The sequence below is a fragment of the Ptychodera flava genome, chromosome 18 (genome assembly GCF_041260155.1).
Source record: "Ptychodera flava strain L36383 chromosome 18, AS_Pfla_20210202, whole genome shotgun sequence".
Taxonomy (NCBI): domain Eukaryota; kingdom Metazoa; phylum Hemichordata; class Enteropneusta; family Ptychoderidae; genus Ptychodera; species Ptychodera flava.
Genome location: NC_091945.1, coordinates 28,114,226 through 28,135,418, shown reverse-complemented (window position 1 = coordinate 28,135,418; position 21,193 = coordinate 28,114,226). Strand labels below are relative to the sequence as shown.

The window sequence follows — 21,193 nt, the reverse complement described above, 5'->3', positions numbered from 1 at the left end:
CAGGTTCAGATATTTTTATTACAGTTAAAGAACAGCAGAGCTACAAGGTGGTGGACAAGCACACAAATCAACACATCACGATGTTTTTAGTATAAGAAAGAGGGGACACTGATTAAAAGAGTTACACCTTAACAATTCGAGACATCACGTAAGCGAAATATTTTGGTTCTGAAATTCTAATATTGGAAGTTTGTGAATCCTTTGATATGCTCACAAAAGAACAATTTAATGCAATCAGGATGGCCATGATTCGATTAACGCTGAGCAAGTATATTTCTGTCAAAAGTTCAGGCGTATTGCGTCTGTTTCAATGGCAGTTTAATTTTTGCCTGTGAAAAATCTATGGTGACCTGATTTCTAACAAGGTAAAAAGTCATGACTTTGAAAGCCTAAGTAAAACGTAAAAAAGTCTGGCATTGACACATAAGGCCATTCAGGCTTTGTTAGGGTGATTAGTACCTGCCTATCAAACTTAAACCACAGCTTTGTGTGTGATGATGATTAAAGCTCGCATCCCCCTCCCCCGAAATTCTCGACTTCACAAGAATAAAATGAGCTTTAGCTGTGACTCGTGCCCTGGCCTTCATTGACCTCCGGTGTAAAGTGAGTTCTAATGACTGGACACATAATAATATTTCAACATTGTTAAACATGGCAAAAGGTTGAAGCAATAGGATAAAGATTTAACGTCCCCCCCTTCGTGATTTCGGCGATCTTTAATCGCACAATCGTATTCTTTTATCATCCTGAAGGTCATTCTTTCTAGTTTGAACGCTTGAGTCGTATCCGTGCCGAGTTCAATTTTTGAGTTACAACTTACAATTCACAATGACAAGTGTGAGGAGAAAACCAGAGGCCAGAATATTAACGCATTTGCTCTCCTGTACAATACTTTACAAATCGGGTTATATGCATACATTTTGAATGTCACAGATTATTTGAAACCTTTTCGACAAACTGGCCGTAGTGCCATGTGTTTTAGAGACCTTTAAATATGACTTACACTGATTGAGGCGATATGCCATAGAGTGATACAAAATGTGTTGTATAAATAGGATTGGAACTAATTTGGGATAATTGGATTTTCATATTTTTCAAATTTCTCAAAAATATTAGGTGCCCCATAGCTGAATATTGCGATATTACAAATTACTCATAAAAACAAGTGTGTAACTTACGTTGAAGTACTACGAATTACGTCAAATTAAGTTGTGGTGTCATTTTCTTGAAACTTTGCACAAATATCCTTGGAAGTTATGCAAGTGCAAAAATGAAATAAAAAATGGGGGTCACCACGCTCGTTTCCATGGAAACGGACGTTAAAATGGCGTCGTTAGAAATAAATAAAAATGATATAATTCACTTAAACTAAAGAAAGCAATTATAAAACGCTTAGCAAATGAGTTAATTTTAATAAATACCAAGAATTAAGATCTATCGAATGTATAGTTTTCATGATGTTTGTGAAGAAATTTTAACATAAGTATCGATTACAAAATGACGATATCGAAATTATATCACTACATAATTTTCGAACTTTCTTCCTGTCGCTTTGAATGGTGTCATTTTGACCAAACTTGGCGAATAAACTCCTGACATAATACCATTTAGTTTACACTTTTAATAAAAGGGTGTCACCACGCTACTTTTTACAATATCTCCAGGTGAATGGGTAATTTGCGCCATATAAATGGGAGAGAAATGTTAATATTTCGATCATATTGAATAAAAACCAGCTTCCTAGGGGGTCAAAATATGACAAGGTTATAGGTCACATGTATTTCTAAGACGTCACTGGGTCAAAAAATTAGGTAAAAGCGCAATTTCAACAATGACAGGTGATGTTAATACATGCGCTACAAAATAACCCATTGGCGGCAGGCTAGAGTTAAATCTGCGCAGAAACGTTCTAAAGCGTGTGCGCGTCGAATTCGTCGCCCTTACCTTAAAAGTGTGAGTCCTGCCACATTTAGAGACTTTTTCCTTTGACTTGGGGCATGTACTATAGTTCTGGTTGTCAATGAAATTGGTATTAATAAAACAAACATTTAACACACAAACTGAAGCTTATTTGAGCGGTTTTTAGACGTTGTATTATGTTATTTCGACGAAAACACGGGAAAAGTTGCACTTTTCGATTTCCATCATGGCGACATTTTCCGGAAATTGCCGAGCTCGCCCCGTTTTGGCGTAAGTAGCTGTGACGTCACTAATAGAATGGGTGATGGTGACTTCGTGCATTGACTATGGAGATAGTGATAATTTCATGAGTGAAAGCAGTGCAACTGAGAATATCATCGTCACAGAAGATATGACAAAGCTGTTCAGAATTTACAGGCCTGCAAATTTTAACAGTCGGAACCTTAACCTAAACGAGAACAAGAGCGGAACTCTTGTTGACCGTCGCGTCAGTGACAAGCCCACCGTGACACACACAGTCAAACACACCAGTGCACTACCGTACACACAACCGCAAGCTAACAAAATATAAATATAAGTCTGGAGTTGCCATCCCACCTTATTATTACTTCTCAACACAAATTGCCTCGTTCAAAATCTGTATATAAAAATTTGAATTACGCCATGACGCTTGTAGATAAATGTAGTAGAGATCAAGTTGAAAATTGTCCACCGTTCATAACACATCTTTCCTATCAACAGCTGGAAGTGGAACAGGCTGAGGGTCATGTTAGCATAAACACCAAAGGTAGTATTCTCGCCGCAAAATCTTCAGTTTGGCGTTATAAAACCTCACATGAACATTGGCACTTTTAAAAATATGTGACCGTAAAGACATGTCTAGCCAAATTCTCGGGAAGAGATAAATTAAAATTGACATGATGTAAATATCGGGCACACTGGCACCCGAGCGGCTCAGCCGGCCATTTCTGTGACGGAGTGATCAGCTACGCTTCCGCAGTTTTTTTCTTGATTAAGTGTCAGCGATATAAAGCACAGTGTTCATTGTTTCATGACTGCGAAATTCTCAAAGAAGCTAAAATATTTTAGGGGAGACTTAGTCGAGCAGAAGGGAACAGATGACGACAACGCGACTGCTTCGTCAACAGTATAAACTTCTTTGCTACACGTTGTGTCACTGTTACTGGCAGCGCCGTGCTGTATTATACACAACCTATCGTTCAGTCTCGCAAAGAGTCAGTCAATCACTACGTAAACTTTTTAGGAATATAAAATTAGATATCTCCTAACGTTACTAATTATAGAGTCACACATGCATGAGATCTAGTACTTGTATTCATTTATTTATTTACAATCACTTTCGTAAAGCATCTGAATCGGCGATCAGTCTTGCGGGATGTAACAAGGCCATACTTCTCCGCGGCCCCCGCATCCTTGACATGTTTTGGGCAACCTGTCGCAGTCTTGCTGCTGTTCTCGCTCTTGTCCACAGTTGATGATGATACAGGCGAAGCTTTCTGGTGACAATGGTCGTACTGGTACGGCATTGCGATTACATAATCGATGTAGTAACTCCAGGAATTAAAAGTCTATCTTACCGTACATCTGGCTTCCGAACCGTGTTTATTCTTAGTCACGGCACTCGAAAATGTGCACCGCAGAAAACGCTTGTCTGAATGCCTCTTTTCCGACCCTTTCTTGTAATTTTGTCAAATGCGGCTACTACATCATCCTAAAATGCAATAAACTGACAATGGCTGCAGTTACTTCAGCCACCAAAGGCGTAACTTCTCACCATGTTGAAGCCACAGCGGTAAGCATTCGCTATGGCCGAAGTGAACACACTGACTCGTACATTCTATTAGTTACGTCATTTCCGGTGGCAATGCCCGCGAATTCCGAAACGACCCGAATGGCAGCTAACTTCAAAGTCGCACAACATATTGCATTTTAATAATATTTAACCGCGTCGTTTCATTTGGGTGATGCATTTATTTGATAAAGTAGGGGTGGCAAAATCATATAGCATGGCTCATTTTAAGCAAAATTAACTTTGAATTTATGCGGGACATACACTTTAAAAGGGGCAACAGATATAAGCTAAGCCAGCTTACATTTGCAGACTAAATAGACATTACTTCACCATCAAATCATCCCAAATTAGTTCCAATCGTGTTTATATATATTTTCTCAGGGCCTATTTTCCATTCTAACTTACAAGATTAATGTATTTTGACCTAAATGTTTTATGAAGATGACGTGACTGACAGTATGAAGTAGGGAGATCTATCCTTGAACTGTCGGTTCCGGGTAGTGGTGTGCCTCGCAGCATGGAACAGTGCTATGTACAAAACACAAAAGGCTTAACAGTGAAAGAACCATTGTAAACGGATCGTATAGTGTTGTCTGTGGTTTTCACACGTTATCTGAAGCAAGTAAATGCGTCGATTGCATGATCACGTTCGTATAGGCAAACCAGGCATGATAACATTTCGAAAGAGTATTTTAAAATACTTCCATGTTCATGTTCGGGGGATGTGGGTTCGAGTCCCGCATGGGTCACATCTCATTTCATTTACTACAAAATAAATAAAAAAATCGTATAGTTGGGTGGCGAGTCACCAATTTCAACCCCCCCCCAAAAAAAAATTACATTTCTCTGGCTTTGAATCATTCTTATGACTGATCCTCATTACCAAAAGTCAATCCTAAGTGGTGACTTCTGTGCGAGTCCCTGTTGAATCCGTAGGATTCTTAGGCAGAAGGATTTGGTAATAAGTTTAGGCAAAACTCACTATACACGCAAATGAAATGAAGAGCCCCATCTAAGTGACAGGACTGACTACAGTAATTCCGACTGATCCATTAGCTCAGTTGGTAGAGCATCCGAAATGTATTCGGGGATGTGGGTTCGAGTCCCGCATGGGTCACATCTCATTTCATTTACTACAAAATAAATAAAAAAATCGTATAGTTGGGTGGCGAGTCACAATTTCAAACCCTAAGAATTTTGTTTTTCCACTTGTGAGATAATTATCTCGCTGTACTGTCTCAGTGTTCTAGTTTATCTATCTTGAAATGAACCGTGAGTTTCCTTAAAGGGACAAAGTCGCCGATTCTTTCATAAATTTTGTTTGATACGAGATACTACTCATATTGTTTGACATGTTGAAAGATACTGATTGAATTCGACCCCGATTTTAGACAAATAAAATGAAACCATGGCAAAAATGAATTAATGGTCATGACCATTATTGCCATGGTTTCATGTATCGTGTCTAAAACCGGGGTCGAATATATGCATGGTCACCCATTCAATCAGTATCTTTCAACATGTCAAACAATATGTCGTATCTCGTATCGAACAAAATTCATGAAAAAATGGGCGACTTTGTCCCTTTAATGTTCGCTGTCAGCGTACACTTCGCTTTCAATTTTGTCGATTTCAGTCACTCAAGCTTTCGGTAGCGGCACATGACTCCATTTGGCAGGCTGTCAGGCTGATTTTTAAAGATATTCTGCCCTGATGCAAGCTAAAAGCGATACATTATATGATTGGCCTGAACGTGTTGATTCCAATTCAGAGAGACGGGCAGAAAGATTCGCTCGGAAAGATTACATCACTTACGATTCCCTGAATCTTGGATTGAAGTCGTTGGGCATCGCCGATCAACTCAACATCGAAAAAGGATCCTACATCGTTATTACAGTCACTTCAATGCATCCTTGAACGTTGGTCGAACCGACCAATAACACATAACATATAACCAATAACATATGTGACGTATTCTTGGTATTTGTTGAGTATTAATTTTAGGATGTAACAACATAAAACCAAACTATCGTACCACATCAAAAATCAACGTAAAAATCGGGGGAAAATAAATACAATTTTTACTGAATTTGTTATCTTGCTAGGTGACTCTGCACAGTAGCGTCTAACAAAGGAAACTTGAGGCCTTTGAGAAATGTTGCTGCATGTGCACTAATTTTTGATTTCCCTGGAAAGATAACTGTAGTTTCTGGAGGACTCGTATATGAACTTTTTCTCTGATTTTACATTATCGAAACCTTTTGTAAGGTAAAACAAATTCGTTTGTTTTGAAGTCATTACCAAGAATACGGTAGTTTGTGTTGCCAGTACAAAGATCGTTATTTTTTGTGACAGTGTGTTGTAGTTTTTACTTGATTAATGTAAGATATGAGTATATCTGCATACTTACTATTGACAAAGCTTTTGGATGCAACGTCACATCGACGCGTGTATGATCTAAAGTAAGATGTCACAATGAATATTTTTTATCGAATTCAATTGATGGCATGGGCAGTAATTTAATGATCATCAACGATACATCAACACTTAGCCCCTGTGCTTGGTAAATGTTATTGTAAAATACCTGTAAAAGATCACACTTTGCTGTTAGGAAATGGCTCGCGCTCGGTTATTCGATTTTGCAGGTGCTTTAGCGTCTAAAGATTCTTTTCAAATGGAAAATAAAACAATACAAAATCATTTAACACATGACCCACATTACATTTTGTGTCTATTACTGTCTTCACATGTGAGATGTGTACTTAAGACCTCACCAATTCACGGGAGTCAAAAGTAGGCCCTTCGCATATGTTGTGAGCATTTGTCTTGTGATACGTTAATGTAAATATATACAAGATGGACTAAATGAAACATCTTAATATTCGGTTCCATTTCTAATGCTTACCAACGATTGCTCTGCAAGTAATAGTAACTGCTGCTCATGCTCATGCTTGGTAATGCAATCCTCATCACAACATTTCACCAATGCTAAATTTAATGACAAAAATTTTCACAAAGCTTCTCCGAAGTTGATTCAGCTTCCCAGAAAGAATTATCTTTTCGCTTTTACATCATGCAAATTATTTCAAGCTGCGTCATGGTTAACCCACAAAACCCAGTTACTGACAATGTCTTGTCCTGACTCGGCCTGTGCAATTCACTTAAAGCAACGCCACGGAAAACTGACCGGAAGCATATTACTAACTGACATGACAAATGTATTTCTCTTGACATTAACTAAATAACACAAAGTGATATATAGTCCCCTATCGAACAATTGGGGATCATTAAAAAGAGTTTTCCCATTTGCTCCCAGTTCAAAACAGTTTCATAAATAATGCCGCCCTACGTTGGCATCGACTCATTTCTTTCATACTCTATTACAATAACTCATGTGCAGTCTCTGAATCCTTCATCCCTCAGTCGAACAATATGTACTGCAAATTACCGGCAACGGTCATCAAGCGAACGATGAAAACAGCATAAGTACCTGTCAAAGCTAATGCACTTCGCGATCACGTGTTGAATGATGAAAATGAACAGTTCAATTCAATTCATGGATCTCATAAAGTTCTATTTGCTGGTTTTTTCAATGTCTATATACTCATGCATACTCTCTCTGTTTATAAACGATTTTCCTACGCAAAATATGGTCGAGGATGAGAAGAAACGGTTACCTGACGATTTCAATAGAGTAATTTTAAATCTGTTGATAAAGTGTCCATTACTGCATCCAACTATTTCTTCCTAATGTTGAGTCTAATCCTGACGGCACAACAATTTCAAACCTCATATTTGCAGTAGGTTATTTTTTTGGATTGAGTCCGAGTTGGAGTTGCGTATCGTAATCTTTCGCACAAAACATCGACACTGGTGGTAAGGATACAGAAAAATGACCAGGATGTGAGAAATGGTGAATGGAAAATCCTCATCTTTGACTTTAATGCTGTTTGTTTGTGTGTCCGTCGGCCTGTTACACCATACCAATACGGTTTGATACGGTTTACAGGGCTTCTGACGGCTGATGTGCAGCGTCTTGGAAGCTGTTATCCAATTCGGTGACCGAATCTTACCATTATAATTAAATAATACAAAAAGACTACCTAAGTTGCTGTAAACAGTGGCAATCGGCCGATCAGATATAACCTTCTTCTTACGTCAGAAGTACAGTCATACTGTCGGAACTTTTCTAGCAGTAGGCTAACGACTTTTTTGCCTGCAGCGTTATCGCCTAGAGGAAAATAGGTTAGGCTCTGAAGAATTTTGGCGAAATTGGATAACCAAATTACGAAAATAAACATTAGCACTTTCTGTTTCTCAACAAGAAGAGAACAAGAATCAGTCAGTCTTGTGTTACATCCTCTGGAGCGAGTGTATCAATTAACTAATTATTGTATCTGACGTTATTGTTAATTAGAATAAATAGTTAACCAATTACTTTACAACCATCAGCTGTGACATTATCAGTCAATGCCAATTTTGTTTTGCCTTGACAGTTTGTTTACCTGAACTGCCATTCGCAATCATTTCGCTACTCGGAGTTCGATACAGGGCTGGCAAACAACTGAACTTTGATTCAAAGGACACTTTATACATCGATACTGTATACTATCATATGTTTCTTGAAATTTACAATAAAAGATTGATTTTGTATATGTGTGTCCTCTGCTTCGAGTTTTCAAAAGCCTAAGGGTATATTGTTATTATTCTAGTCCAAAGTGTTTTCCGTTTATCTCTCCGGTCGTACGGAAAAAATCTCTCGTGTTGTTTTCAGTAGATGGCAGTCCAATCTTCTCCAATTGATGTAAAATGAAACTGTAACCGCATTAGGTATATGACTAGAATAAATTCCGAGAATAAAGAACATACGCGCTTTGATTGAAAAACTGCCCGGCAGGGTGTTTCTTTCTTTGACCCTCACACGACAGTTATGTGAAGTGTTCGATTTTATGCTTCTGTATCATTAAGTATCTCTGCACTGCAACGAGATGCACGTTAAGAGACCATATGCCAAACGAAAACTTTTGGCGACACTCTACTTGTAATGCTCGATTTCATGCTCTAATCTCATGTCCGGTCAATAGATGCCATCTAATATCCAGAGCTTTGGCACCAATCAAACTTGTATTTGCTGATAATTATTCCTGCGGGCATAAACCGTGTGCACTTACTGCGATTTATCAACATTTCCTTTCGGCAAAAGCTGCTGCCCACGACATGGAAATAAACTAGCCATGCAAATTTCGTCGACATTGTCATGCAGATCGATAAATAAAGAGCAACACTGACGAATCGTGTTATTGGACAGGTCAGCTCACAGTACATCAAAGCTTAATGATAATTTATAGAGCAATGTGTAATAAATATGACTACAAACAGTGGTAACGTTAGACTCATAACATTAAGAGGAACCTGATAGCTACGTGGTGTCAATTTTATTACTTTGACGACAAAAACCCTCCGATGAGGTATACCCGGATTCTCCACAATTGAAGAGCAATGATAGGGCACAGGGCGGACATCAAAATATGAGATGTACATCGCAAAGGCTAAGTTCCAATCAGTCAATCAATCAATTATATATCTCAGCAAAGAAAGTAATCTGTCTGTGTTATATTTGTCAGGGAAGGTGAAGTTCAGTACGATTCAATTTTTTGCTTAGTATTAATGAGCTGCTTCGAAGGTAAAGTAACTGTCTTCATCGGCCATCAATAATAATAGACGAAAAGAATGGCAAACATCAAATACTTGGACCACGTTTCTGTAATATCGGTAATCGTGCAGTTGAGGATATTTCTCTAAAAATCGTTATACGCTCTTTCACGAGATTGTCACAATGTTTTCAGTGTTCAAATAACTATATTCTTTGAAAAATTCTTTCCAAAGTTAACTGTGCGTGATATGTGTGATATGTTTAAGGAAACGCCTCGGAAATTGTTAACAATTGCAAAAAAAACTATGTCACCATGGTATATGTCGATGTTTGTTTTTGTTTTGCCTCTGCTCTTTTATTTATTGTCAAAATATCCCTATAGTCAATTGACACTAAAGTTAACATTAATGAAGGTTCGACAACTTTTCCTGCGCTCTTCTTTAGGATACAGAACCGACAACTATTGTTTGGGCAATTGATGTTTTTCCACTATGCACACTCTGAAGTACATGAAACTGAGGTTATAGCGCTTGTGTCATCAAAACACTTATATACTTATTTCGTCTGCTTGTGAAGCGCAGTCGCGTGCAGTCTTCGCTTGAAGCAAAATCAACGGTCGATAGTTGTGTGTCGGATCAACGGCTACTGGTACTTCAGTATCATCGTTGGGATCGATGTTTCACCAGCACTATGTTCTATTCCATTAGAGATAAAGCAATAAAGTTCCGAAAATCGAGCGGAGCTTGTAACAAACATTCCTCTCAGCTTTATGCGTTCGATAACACACCCTGCCCATGCGAAGCTTTTAATTCCTCGGATTATATGGGACCAATACAATTCAACATGTAAAATTTTCATGAAGTGGTAGCGTCGGCCCTTACTTGTACATGTACAAACACTGACACAGGTGTAGCTTTACGGCAGAACTTCTTCATTACAGTCTGTGGCTCAGATCCAGATTTAGCTCATTCTAACTTTCGAAAGCCTAAGTTGGGTCATATATACCCTTCACTAATGCTTACCCATGCTAATGTTCGTCTTATTGGTCAATTACTGCCACATGATTTGTCACATGATTTCTAAACTTACTGTCATTGGCTAGTGTATGAAGACTGATAGTATCTTCACAGCTTGGGTATGGATTATAACAGCTTGAGTATGGAATGTAGCAGCTTGGGATTCTAGCAAACACATTTTGTAGCATGGTAAACATTGAATAAACTATCAGAAAGATTACATTGAAAGTTAAGAACATTAAAGAAAGATTGCATTCAAATAAGGAATTATAAAACGACGAAAGAATGTTCTTGATAAATTACTAGTTGTCAGCTTCATTACAACAATACAATACAATACAATACAATACAATACAATACAATACAATACAATACAATACAATACAATACAATACAATACAATACAATTATTATTATTATTATTTTATTATAAAGCCTTCAAAAGAAGAGAAATACAAAAACTAATACAATGACAATTTAAAAATCAGGTATTAAATGAAAACACTCAGTACAAGACAAAAAATCCTAAGTTTAAAATGGTCTTAATAACATATTAAGAAGATGACGACTGTGTAAATCTTTTGCAAGTAACAACTGGCGAATGCTGTCAGTCAGCCCATCTGGCCTTGAACATGTTTTCATATTTTTAAGGATCGACTGAGAATATCGCTTGTCAAAAATATACCGCAAAAGTGAAATACCATTTCTGACAAAATTCTATTAACACGTGATACTAAATCAGTGTGACCATGCAATCTACCACATAAATGCATATTCAAAAGATGCAGGTAAAAACAACGTGCACGAGATTTATTACTGAAGATGGATTTTATCAAATCAAGAGAACTGATTTCAAGAGACGTATCAATTTTCATAACATTAATTGCCTTCAGGAAAGAAGTACTTCTACAATATTTATGAATGCCAAACCAGCTTTTAATAATTTTGACTGGATTTTTTCGGCCTCATTAATTGATGATTTAGACATGTGTACACAGTTAATACCATACAATAAAACTGGTCTTATGGCAGCATTCCATACATAAGCGAGTACATTACAGTCAATATGGCCATTACTGAATCCAGCGCCTTGAAGTCCATAAAAAGCTTTCCTACATGCATTTATTCTATTTCTGATGTGATCATTAGGATTAGACGATGAAAGTGTAACACCTAAATAGTTCACACTTTCGCATTCATCCAGTCTTACACCACTCAGTAACCAATATGGATGCGGTGTAAGTGTACACTTACCGAAAATAACACAGCTTGTCTTTTTAGGATTGAAACACAAGCCATGATTTGTAATATATTTGTTTGCAATCTCGATCATATTTTGAAGACCAGTAACAGAAAGGCTAGCTAACAATAAGTCGTCAGCATAACAAAAAACATTAAAAGACAAATTATTAATCCTGATACCTCCAACACATGACGACAATTCATCCACTAAATCTTGATAAAACAAATTGAAAAGAAAAGGAGACGATAATCCTCCTTGACGGGTACCTACAGACACAATACTGGTTCACTCAAACTAGAACCCCACTTAATTTGTACGCTTAGATGCCGATACCAATACACTAAAATCTTCCAGCAATGATTAGGAAGTACATCCATTGCTTTATAAAACAAAACATCATGAGGTACAGCATCAAAGGCTCCCTCTGCATCTAGAGAGCAAGTATAAACTGTCGATCCTCGTTTGTTACAGTATGAAATTACATCATTTGCTAAGGCTGCAGCAGTGGCAGTTCCTCTACCAGTAACAAAACCAAACTGTAAATCACTAAATTCATGTTGACCGGAAACATCGAGAATATAAAGTTCAATAATTTTCGAAAATGTACAGGATAAGGTCAAAGGTCTATAATGTTTTGGTACTGCAGGATCAAGTGTCGATTTCTTTAACAAAGGATAAGTAAACCTTTAGTAAATGACAAAGGAACAATACCAAATTTAAAACAGATAGAATACATTACACTCATATGATAAATAACCTTAGAGTTAATGGAATATTTCAAATGTTCAGACATTATACCGTCTGCTCCGGGTGCACAGCCAGATCTCAGCTTCTTTATGTACGTAACGAGCATAGATTCAGACATAACAAAGTCAGAAAAGGTAACATCCATTAGGCTGGTGCATTTATCTCGAACCTTAAAACAATACAATATGCGACTATAATACCCGATAATATACATGGGGTTAATGATTTACCGATACCGGGTGTTATCGAAATCTGTTTTTGTCAACTGCATTTAGCTTTTGATTTTCTGACTTCCAATCACTGTCCCCATCACTCGATATTACATTAATTCACGCGCTGTTGCACCAAACTAAGGCTACGTCCTTCCTTAATTGGATTATTTTCCTTGCAAGGTCAATTTAGGTACATCTGAATATACATGTATGTCCAACACGTTTAGATCCAAACATTGACAAAACGAATTCGCACTTTTGTTGATGTTTAAGTTTCATGAGTTTGTTTAATATCAGCGTTAATGAGAATAAACATCTAGACTGAGTAAATTGTTAAACGTTAGAATAAGATAGCGACATAAACGACTTTGCAAAGTGTTACTGGGAAAAAACCTTGTGTACAACAGCACACACAAATTCCACGAATCGGAAGCTGAAAAGTGGGAAGGAAGAACTGTCTCGAGATTTTAGTTTCATTGCATGTTAGCAGACAAGATAGTTCAATTGGTAATGTCTTTTACCATAATGGCATGCATTACATACAATCAGAAGGTATTGTTTTACAAAAAAAAAGAAAAAAATATCGAAATATAGATTTAAAATAAATATTGAATAACAGAGGCAAATATTTCTAGAACCAATATCGGTCATCATTATGGATGGCTACCGTAGAAGTGAATCAAGCGATCTTATATATTCTAGCAGACTGTAGATATAACCCTTTAAGCACTGTAATTTTCTCCCGCCAAAATTTTAGTGCAAAATTTTACCAATTTTTATAAATTTTTCTGTAATTTTTTGATAATTTTGGACCAAATGGACATCACATTTCATTTGCTACAGTTTTTTTTACAAAATTTTGGCAAAACTCTAAGAAAAATTTACTGGGGTTTATTTTATAAAGGGGACAAAAATAGACTTTGGCGCTCAAAGGGTTAAACAGCTCCAGGGTAAATGCAACGATAAGGTCAGATGGGCTTTTCCGATAAGTATATCTGAGAGAAGAGTAAAATGATAACTATAGTCTTATCTCGCAAATTCATCGCACAGTCATATTTCTTATTGTTCGAGAATTTTTATTTTTACCTCGTATATGTGATTTGCCTTTCAATTGCCCCTTGTATGGTTCGACTGATGAACATAGTCGGCCATGCAAAGGAGAGAAAATATATATATTTTAAGAATAACCAGGCATAACCATGCATGCTCTGATCACTGAAACTTCACAGAGGCCTTGATTTTCTAATTCGAAGAGGTTAAAGCCGATCTGTAGCTCTGCTCCTTAAACGTACGTAAATGCATTATGTTTAAGAGAAGAAAGCTCGGCACTTACATCAGAAACATTTTACTGTATGTATGTATGTATGTATGTATGTATGTATGTATGTATGTATGTATGTATGTATGTATGTATGTATGTATGTATGTATGTATGTATGTATGTATGTATGTATGTACAGCTATCTATCTGTCTAGCCATCATATCTGCCTGTATATATAGGTTTTTGTCAATTTATACCAGTATATAATCTTTATCGTTTTGTTGAAGACAAGTGCGCCGAAAATCATTCTCTGTTGAAACTATACAATATAAATGATCTGTATCGGTGACGTTGAGCAATACCGTTGTTTGAACACAATACCTCTTACGCCGTCTTGCGTTCATTATTGTATATATAGTAGACATATTCAATGTACAATGATATAACTCGGGCGATCATCACACGGCGTGCACTGTCCTAGAATATTGTAACAGCTGACATTTCTATTTCCTCACAACCTTTCATTTTCATTACCCTGTAGATTCGCGCATCGCGAATACCGAACAAGCATGACGACCCTGATGGAATTCGTCGGGACATAAATCAAAACGCTAATGTGTGAACATAATATTGTGACACTGCATCTGGCAAAAAAAATGCTTGAATGACTTTACAATGTCGGTCGCTCTACCTTCGCTTCATATACGACGAAATGTTTTCTTAACTGGAAGCTCCTCGTGAGAGCGAAAGATGCCTGAAGTCGAAGGTCGGTCTATAGGTTACTTTTATATTTCAAACGGAGCCCTCTAAATATTTCTCTTCATTTGATCTTTAAACAAATCAAAAGTCGAAGATAAAAAAATTACTTCCACATGCCAACATTCTTCATCGCTTGTTGGCTAAACTTCACAAACATTCTAAGCCTTAAACCATCTTCACTGCAATTTAAGTACCGACTACCGGCTGTGAAGAGTGCAGTTCACGCTCAATCCAGGGTGATCTCCGCCATGGTTTTTCCAATGATAGACACCACTGATTGAAATTGATATGTCTAAGGTTGATAGGATATGGCATTAAGTAGGACATCTTGATAAGCAGGGACCATCTTAAGACATCTCGACTCGATTTATTCGATAAACGTTATCAGCGAATACAAAACGAAAGTCTTGAAGTCATCCTAAGACGGACATTCAGTTGCTGCGAGTACATCCTGCGATTGAGGCATTAATTTTTCCATTCGCTGCTTAAAATCAGACCTGAGCTTCTTCACCACTAACGATTAGGGAACCCGAACATAAAGGCTTTTCTCTGAATCAGCGTGAAGTCCAGATACCAATTTCCCGTTCTGCCAGACTAAATAGAATAGCCTGTCATTCAACAAGTGTTCTCGGTATGAGCTCAAGGAAATTTATTCTCCCATGTTACTGGTAAATCTCTCTCGAATGTGAAGGTTGCCATAAATAGATTCGTAATTATCAAGCACACGCTGATGGCGTAAAACAACGGGGGCTTTTTCTTTTACAACAGAACACTCTCGTTACACCTGTAGCGAATCTTTCCCATACTCCACGGTATTCTGTTACAGTTTCTATTTCAATTTAATATAACTTTAGCCAGATATGCAACCCTTCTTGTGTCAGAAGATACTCAATTTTTCGAAATGTGATCGGCGCCAACCTTTACATGCGTTTTTGTAAAGTGTTTTGAAGTGCCGATTTGCTGTGCGTCGCAGGATCGGAAGACCCTGACGAAAGAACGGTTCAAAGTAGTGACTGGTTCGTGCGATTCAGGCAATTACGACGAAGATCTTACAAGGAAACGAAAAGGGACCATTTATCCTTTAGTTAAGAGCTTTTAATGACGTCGACCGGTTTTCCTTTAATCTGCAGCTACGTTTAGAAACGTTTTCTCTTTCTGTGCTTTTTCTCCGTGTGCTTTAGTAGTACAACCGAACACACATATTTTAAAATCGTGATTTCAACATACAATCTGATCATGCAATGCTTTCCCTCGATGCAATGGGCCTGAGTATTTCCTAATCATTACTTTCATGTAATATAAACGTTTCATACACGTCAGTTATACTAACATAAATTCATCAGTCTGACTTTGTCTCATGATTTTTGTATAATATATGTGTCTATGTTTGTTTCTATTCACATATTATGTATACAATTACAGTCGAATAGTAACCGTTTGAAACTATAGAATGGATGATTACTTCCATTTTGTAAGCTCATGGCTGGTTTCGATAAAGCGTATATTATGTTCCGTAATATATCATCAAAGTAAGCCGATTGGTGGGTACATTCACATGGCTTCTGCCTTATTATTACATTTAGTTTATTACATTCGAAAATGACACGGCTTCTAATCACTCTAAACAGAATCGATGACTTAACACTTTCAGTTACTTTGAAATATACCTTTGCAATAACTAGGTAAAGCTTAACAATGACAAAGTGTTATACATGAAAATGAACAACAACAATCAACTCAGAGCGAGGCAGTGTATAGAAAATCTGAAAGAAGTTTAGTTTCGCCTGACAATAGTCCGTATAAAAAGTCAAAATTTTCTGAAGACGCCTTATTCAAAGTTTAGAAAAACTTAAAATATTAGATGAGTCAAAAGTAATCTTATAGTGGAAATTTAAGAAAAGTGTATCCATTTAAGACGCCAAGGACTGAAGACAAGACGGCGCCAATTAATTTCCATGAAGACCTGTGAAGTAAATTATATCACATTGATTTTTTTAAAAACTCCGTCAGGGAATAATGAGTCTTGCAAGCGTTGCACTGTACGATTGCTGACAATGCGGACTGTAATTAGGTACTGTATTATGGCTCCAATTACGACATGAATGCTCTACAGTTTCGTCTCATTTATCATTCAATAGTGTCACATGTAATATTATCGAACTGCCCCAAACATCTCCTTCATCGGTTGGTTTAATTTAGCGTATTCCTCGGCCAATCTACGAATCGACCTCACCCACGTCAAATTAAACGTTTATGAGGTCGCCCGCCCGCTAATTGAACTAGGAGGCACTAAGCGAAACGTAGATGATTACTTAGTTCTAAGTCAACAAATGATAACGTTGTCCTAAACCACTTACACAGTATATGCAAAGTAACCCTAAAATAATTTATTTTTAGTATACATTATTCGCCAAAGTACAAACATTCTCTCCTCACTCCATACTATCATCATAGAAATCCACGGCGTACTTACTGCGAGTGACCAAGGCGACCTGTCGAAGTATGTTCAAGAATTTATCCTCATAGGACGGATCGTGATACGAGTTATACTCCTTCAACTCCAAAGTCACGTTGTTGTCGCTGAACGTTTGTTCAAGGCCCTGCGCAGGTTGTCTCAACAGACCATGCATGTCCACTATCATACCTATGCGTTTCCAGCCGAAGTTGTGGGCGATGGCCAGCCCAAAGCCGCCAAGCTTAACGAAAGGCCCGAAAAGACGCACCATCGTTGTGTAGTCCCATTGCTTGTCCATAAACTTTGTCTCCGAACAAATATCACATATGTAGGTAATGTTCCAATAGGAAGCTAGCTTACCGACTGGAGTGGCATCTTCTGAGCACCCGGGCCCGATGAACGCACTGTAGACATTGGATCTATATTTATCTACGATGATGCCGGCTGTACTTGATCCCCAGCACCAGGTCAGCAATTTTTCAAAGGCCAGGGTGTATCCTGACAGAAGAGTTGGATCCGCATTCACTTTATCGAGCGCGATGTCGAACGCTACCCCGGTCTTATTCCTGAAATAAGGCCTGTTGCTTAAGAGGGTCATCGTCAAATGGATCCGAAACTCCGTCTGCTGGGTCAAACCAATGCAGAGGTACAGCATGACCACGGTGACTACAATAGCCAATTTGGATGGCGATCTTCCGGTAGCTGGTGCCATTTCCGCGGCTGTCAGACAACAGATACCTTCTTTGTATTCGCAGGAAAGAACTTCAAACCGCCAGAAAAAAAAAATCCGAGTCGTTTTTGCTTTGAATCTGTGTGTTAGAACAGCCAGGGCTTTCGAGACACTAAATGAATGACTATTTCTCGCGATAATCGAGTTTTCAGCAGCAGCTCATGTTCTTTCTATAGCGTGTAACTCCAGTTCGCTATCCGTACCGGAGACACCTTTTGCACCTTGCGGTGATTCCGACGATCTAGTAGAATGAAACGAAACCTAGATTACCGTACCTTTTCTTCTCCAACTCTTTCTCTAGATGCCACCAAGAGCCCTGCTTGTCGTATTGTGCGACAGGTTGATATTGGTCATACTTCCCGTACAATATCGCCGCACGGTGACGTGGAAGTTGCGGTGTCTTCGATGCGACATATATACGTCAGTCTTGTTCCCTCCCTCGCTTTTGTGATTTATCACTCCTGTGCTGGGCACCACAGATAACTCGCTACTGACTAAAATCGAATATGATTACGTCACAGAGGCAGCGTCCAATCGTCTTAAGCCTTTGTCTCTTGAGATATTCCCACACTGACAGGCCACAGTTAGAACCACACTGTACAGTCGATTGTTGCGCGAATAAATATTTCACCATCGGGAGTCATAATCCGAATACAGTGAGAACTCTGTCCGTTTTCCCTAAGGCTTACATTGTAATGAATCTTCAATTTTTCAACATTTCGATCACTTCCCCTCACATCACATGAAATCGCTGTCATGGCAACAAATAATGTTGACGACTTGTTTTCCGCGTAAGAGGGTGTTTGACTGTACCCTGTGACCCAGAGAACATTTCAACATCAACAAAGCTAGTATATGATGGGTGAATTTCTCTTTCCAATTACAAACCAATCTACGAACTCTCGCATGACAAGGTAATTAACAGGCTAATTTGTTTAATTACACCGTACTAGTTGACGTACAAGAGAAGAAAAGCTAAGACTTGATATAATCATAAGATGACCGTTCAGGGCGACAAGAATACTTTCAACGTTGCATATTGATGAGAAGAATTCAGTTACCATGGCATTGCGAACACGGGGGCGCCACATCTTGGTAGCTTAAAGATCAGCGATGTTGTATCATTGTATACATGTGTACGTGTATGTATCTATCACATTTTATCTTTGCCAGCTTTAGTTTCATACAAAAGTCTGAGATACACTTTATGTATGTTCCCGTTATTGGCCATAGGTGTTCAATGTTTAGGCTCTTTAAAATGTGTTGAATTTTGATTATGATAGCGATGAAAATATGTCGTTGAGCTCATGAGCAAATTTGGTAAGTCATGCGATGTAGCGCACAGTGTATACCACTGATTGGCAAGGCGAAGAGAGATACAACCATTTTCAGCAATAGAGCGCGAAGCCACTGCAGTGAACTGCAATAAAACTGCTCACACTAATTAGTTTCAGCTGTAGCCAGCTGGCAAAGTAGACAACATTGTATGTCCCATGCAGACTGTTTGTCTGGGGAAGTTGAAATAAAAAAGATTTGTACATGGACCAGTACATGGCAATGTTACATTGTATCTTAATCTTGAACACAAGGTGCGAATCGTAAACTCTCATTTACAACGCAAGCCTCAGACAGAGCTAGTTTTGCCTTTGTACAAGCAGACTTTTTGTCTGTAAAAAGTAGCCTTGTTCAACACCAAAGTGGCCACGGCTACAGCTGAAACTAATCAGTGTAAGCAGTTTTATTGCAGTTCACTGCAGTGGCTTCGCGCTCTATTACTGAAAATGGTTGTATCTGTGTATGGTGTATTACAGCTTAAGGTAAACAAATATGATGACATACCTTGCTGGCACTTTGAATTGACACTCTTTGTTTTCACTATTGAACGATATTGTATGAATGTGTTGTTACACTATTTACGTTGTCCGCAAAGAACTTACTATTTTTCTAATGATTAGTGGAGATGTTATGCAACTTGAAGAAATTATGATATGATAGAGTTTAAGACGATAACTTTCCATTCTGCTGCATAGTACCGATGAGTATGACATGATATTATACACTTCGATATCACAGAATACAGTTAACTTATTCGGACATTGCACACGTTGTGATCGTACGTGAAGTCATAATGTGATATCACGTGTTATTACACAGTATGACGTTCCGTATAATATCATGTCATATCGTGATTCATATCACCTCATTACGTCATCCTATATGATGTCATTAGATTATTGGACTTTGTAAACAAGGTGGAAGTCACTTAGTGCCATATCGATATGATATGTTGTTCTTATGACATGGTTAGACGTGGTATGTGATGTTTTGCTTATAATCTAAACGTAACGAGACATTAAATTTTAAAAACGTAATTACAAATTCGAATGCAAGGTAATGCGATGCTATGTGAACATTCCGAACACGAAACAATGCTTCCATTTTAGGGAGAGAGTACAATTATAAGAAAATGAATAAATTCAATCAGCTTCATTTTTATTTACTTGGTTGATATTTTGAATTGAGTGTAGAGAGTTTTGCTAGGTGTCTTTAAAATACGGATAATTGCTTGAGAATGCCTCAGACGATAAATACGTGAACTTACACCCGTATTTTTACAGGTATGTGAAGATTAAACTATCCCCGTTTCTGAGTAAGACGTAAACGAGAATTCTATCTACGATATTTTTGTTTCATATGAATGTGTTATTTCTCTGCTAGTGAGTTGACTTGTCGCAGTCGGAGATCAGACCTCTCCTTCTTTGAGGTAATTTAGCTGGGGAAAATGAAAACACATTAAGTTCCATGATGACAAATTGTCAGAAATGTGTCACCGAGTTAAATCATCACAGTGATGGTGTATAACATGTCCAGACGACTAAAACGTCTCTGAGAACAGAACAAGCAGGGTGGCTTTTAATCGCAGCGTTAATCATCCATAAGATATCAACAAGATGGCGAGCAACCAAGCAAGCAGAAGCTGGGAATACAATTTTAAAGTAATTAAGCCAAAGGCGCGAGTTGCTCATCTTCATTTATGACTAAATAAAAAAGAGAAGAACGGAAGGAAAGCAAGGACATTTTAATGATTGTTGGCGTTGTGATTGGCATGCTACAACTAATTTGCCAGCCTTATATTTCTTTTTTATATCGTCATTGATTTTGTTGACTGCCACCTAATCAATTGAGCAAGGATGAGCTCCCACATAGGACAAGCCAGGCTAGTAACAACAGACTGAATTACGTAATCAAAAGACATCCTGGTCATCGATAGATACCACCCCGTATTCAAACGTTGGTTACACATCTAGCAGAGACACGGAACGGTACAGAGTACATTTATGAACTGCAAAACCATGCCGCGTTGCGAAGCATTCATGTGAGTA

At 37.9% G+C, this 21,193-nt stretch overlaps 1 protein-coding gene across 1 annotated transcript in view; it reads right to left on the bottom strand.

Moving 5' to 3' along the window:
• Positions 1 to 18,302, bottom strand: part of LOC139117297 (atrial natriuretic peptide receptor 1-like) — a 96,306-nt gene extending 78,004 nt beyond the window's left edge. The window contains exon 1 of the mRNA XM_070680280.1: positions 17,099 to 18,302. Coding sequence (XP_070536381.1) covers positions 17,099 to 17,792 — 694 coding nt within the window. The 5' untranslated portion in view covers positions 17,793 to 18,302. The remainder of the gene's footprint in view (positions 1 to 17,098) is intronic.
• Positions 18,303 to 21,193: the final 2,891 nt, after the last annotated feature.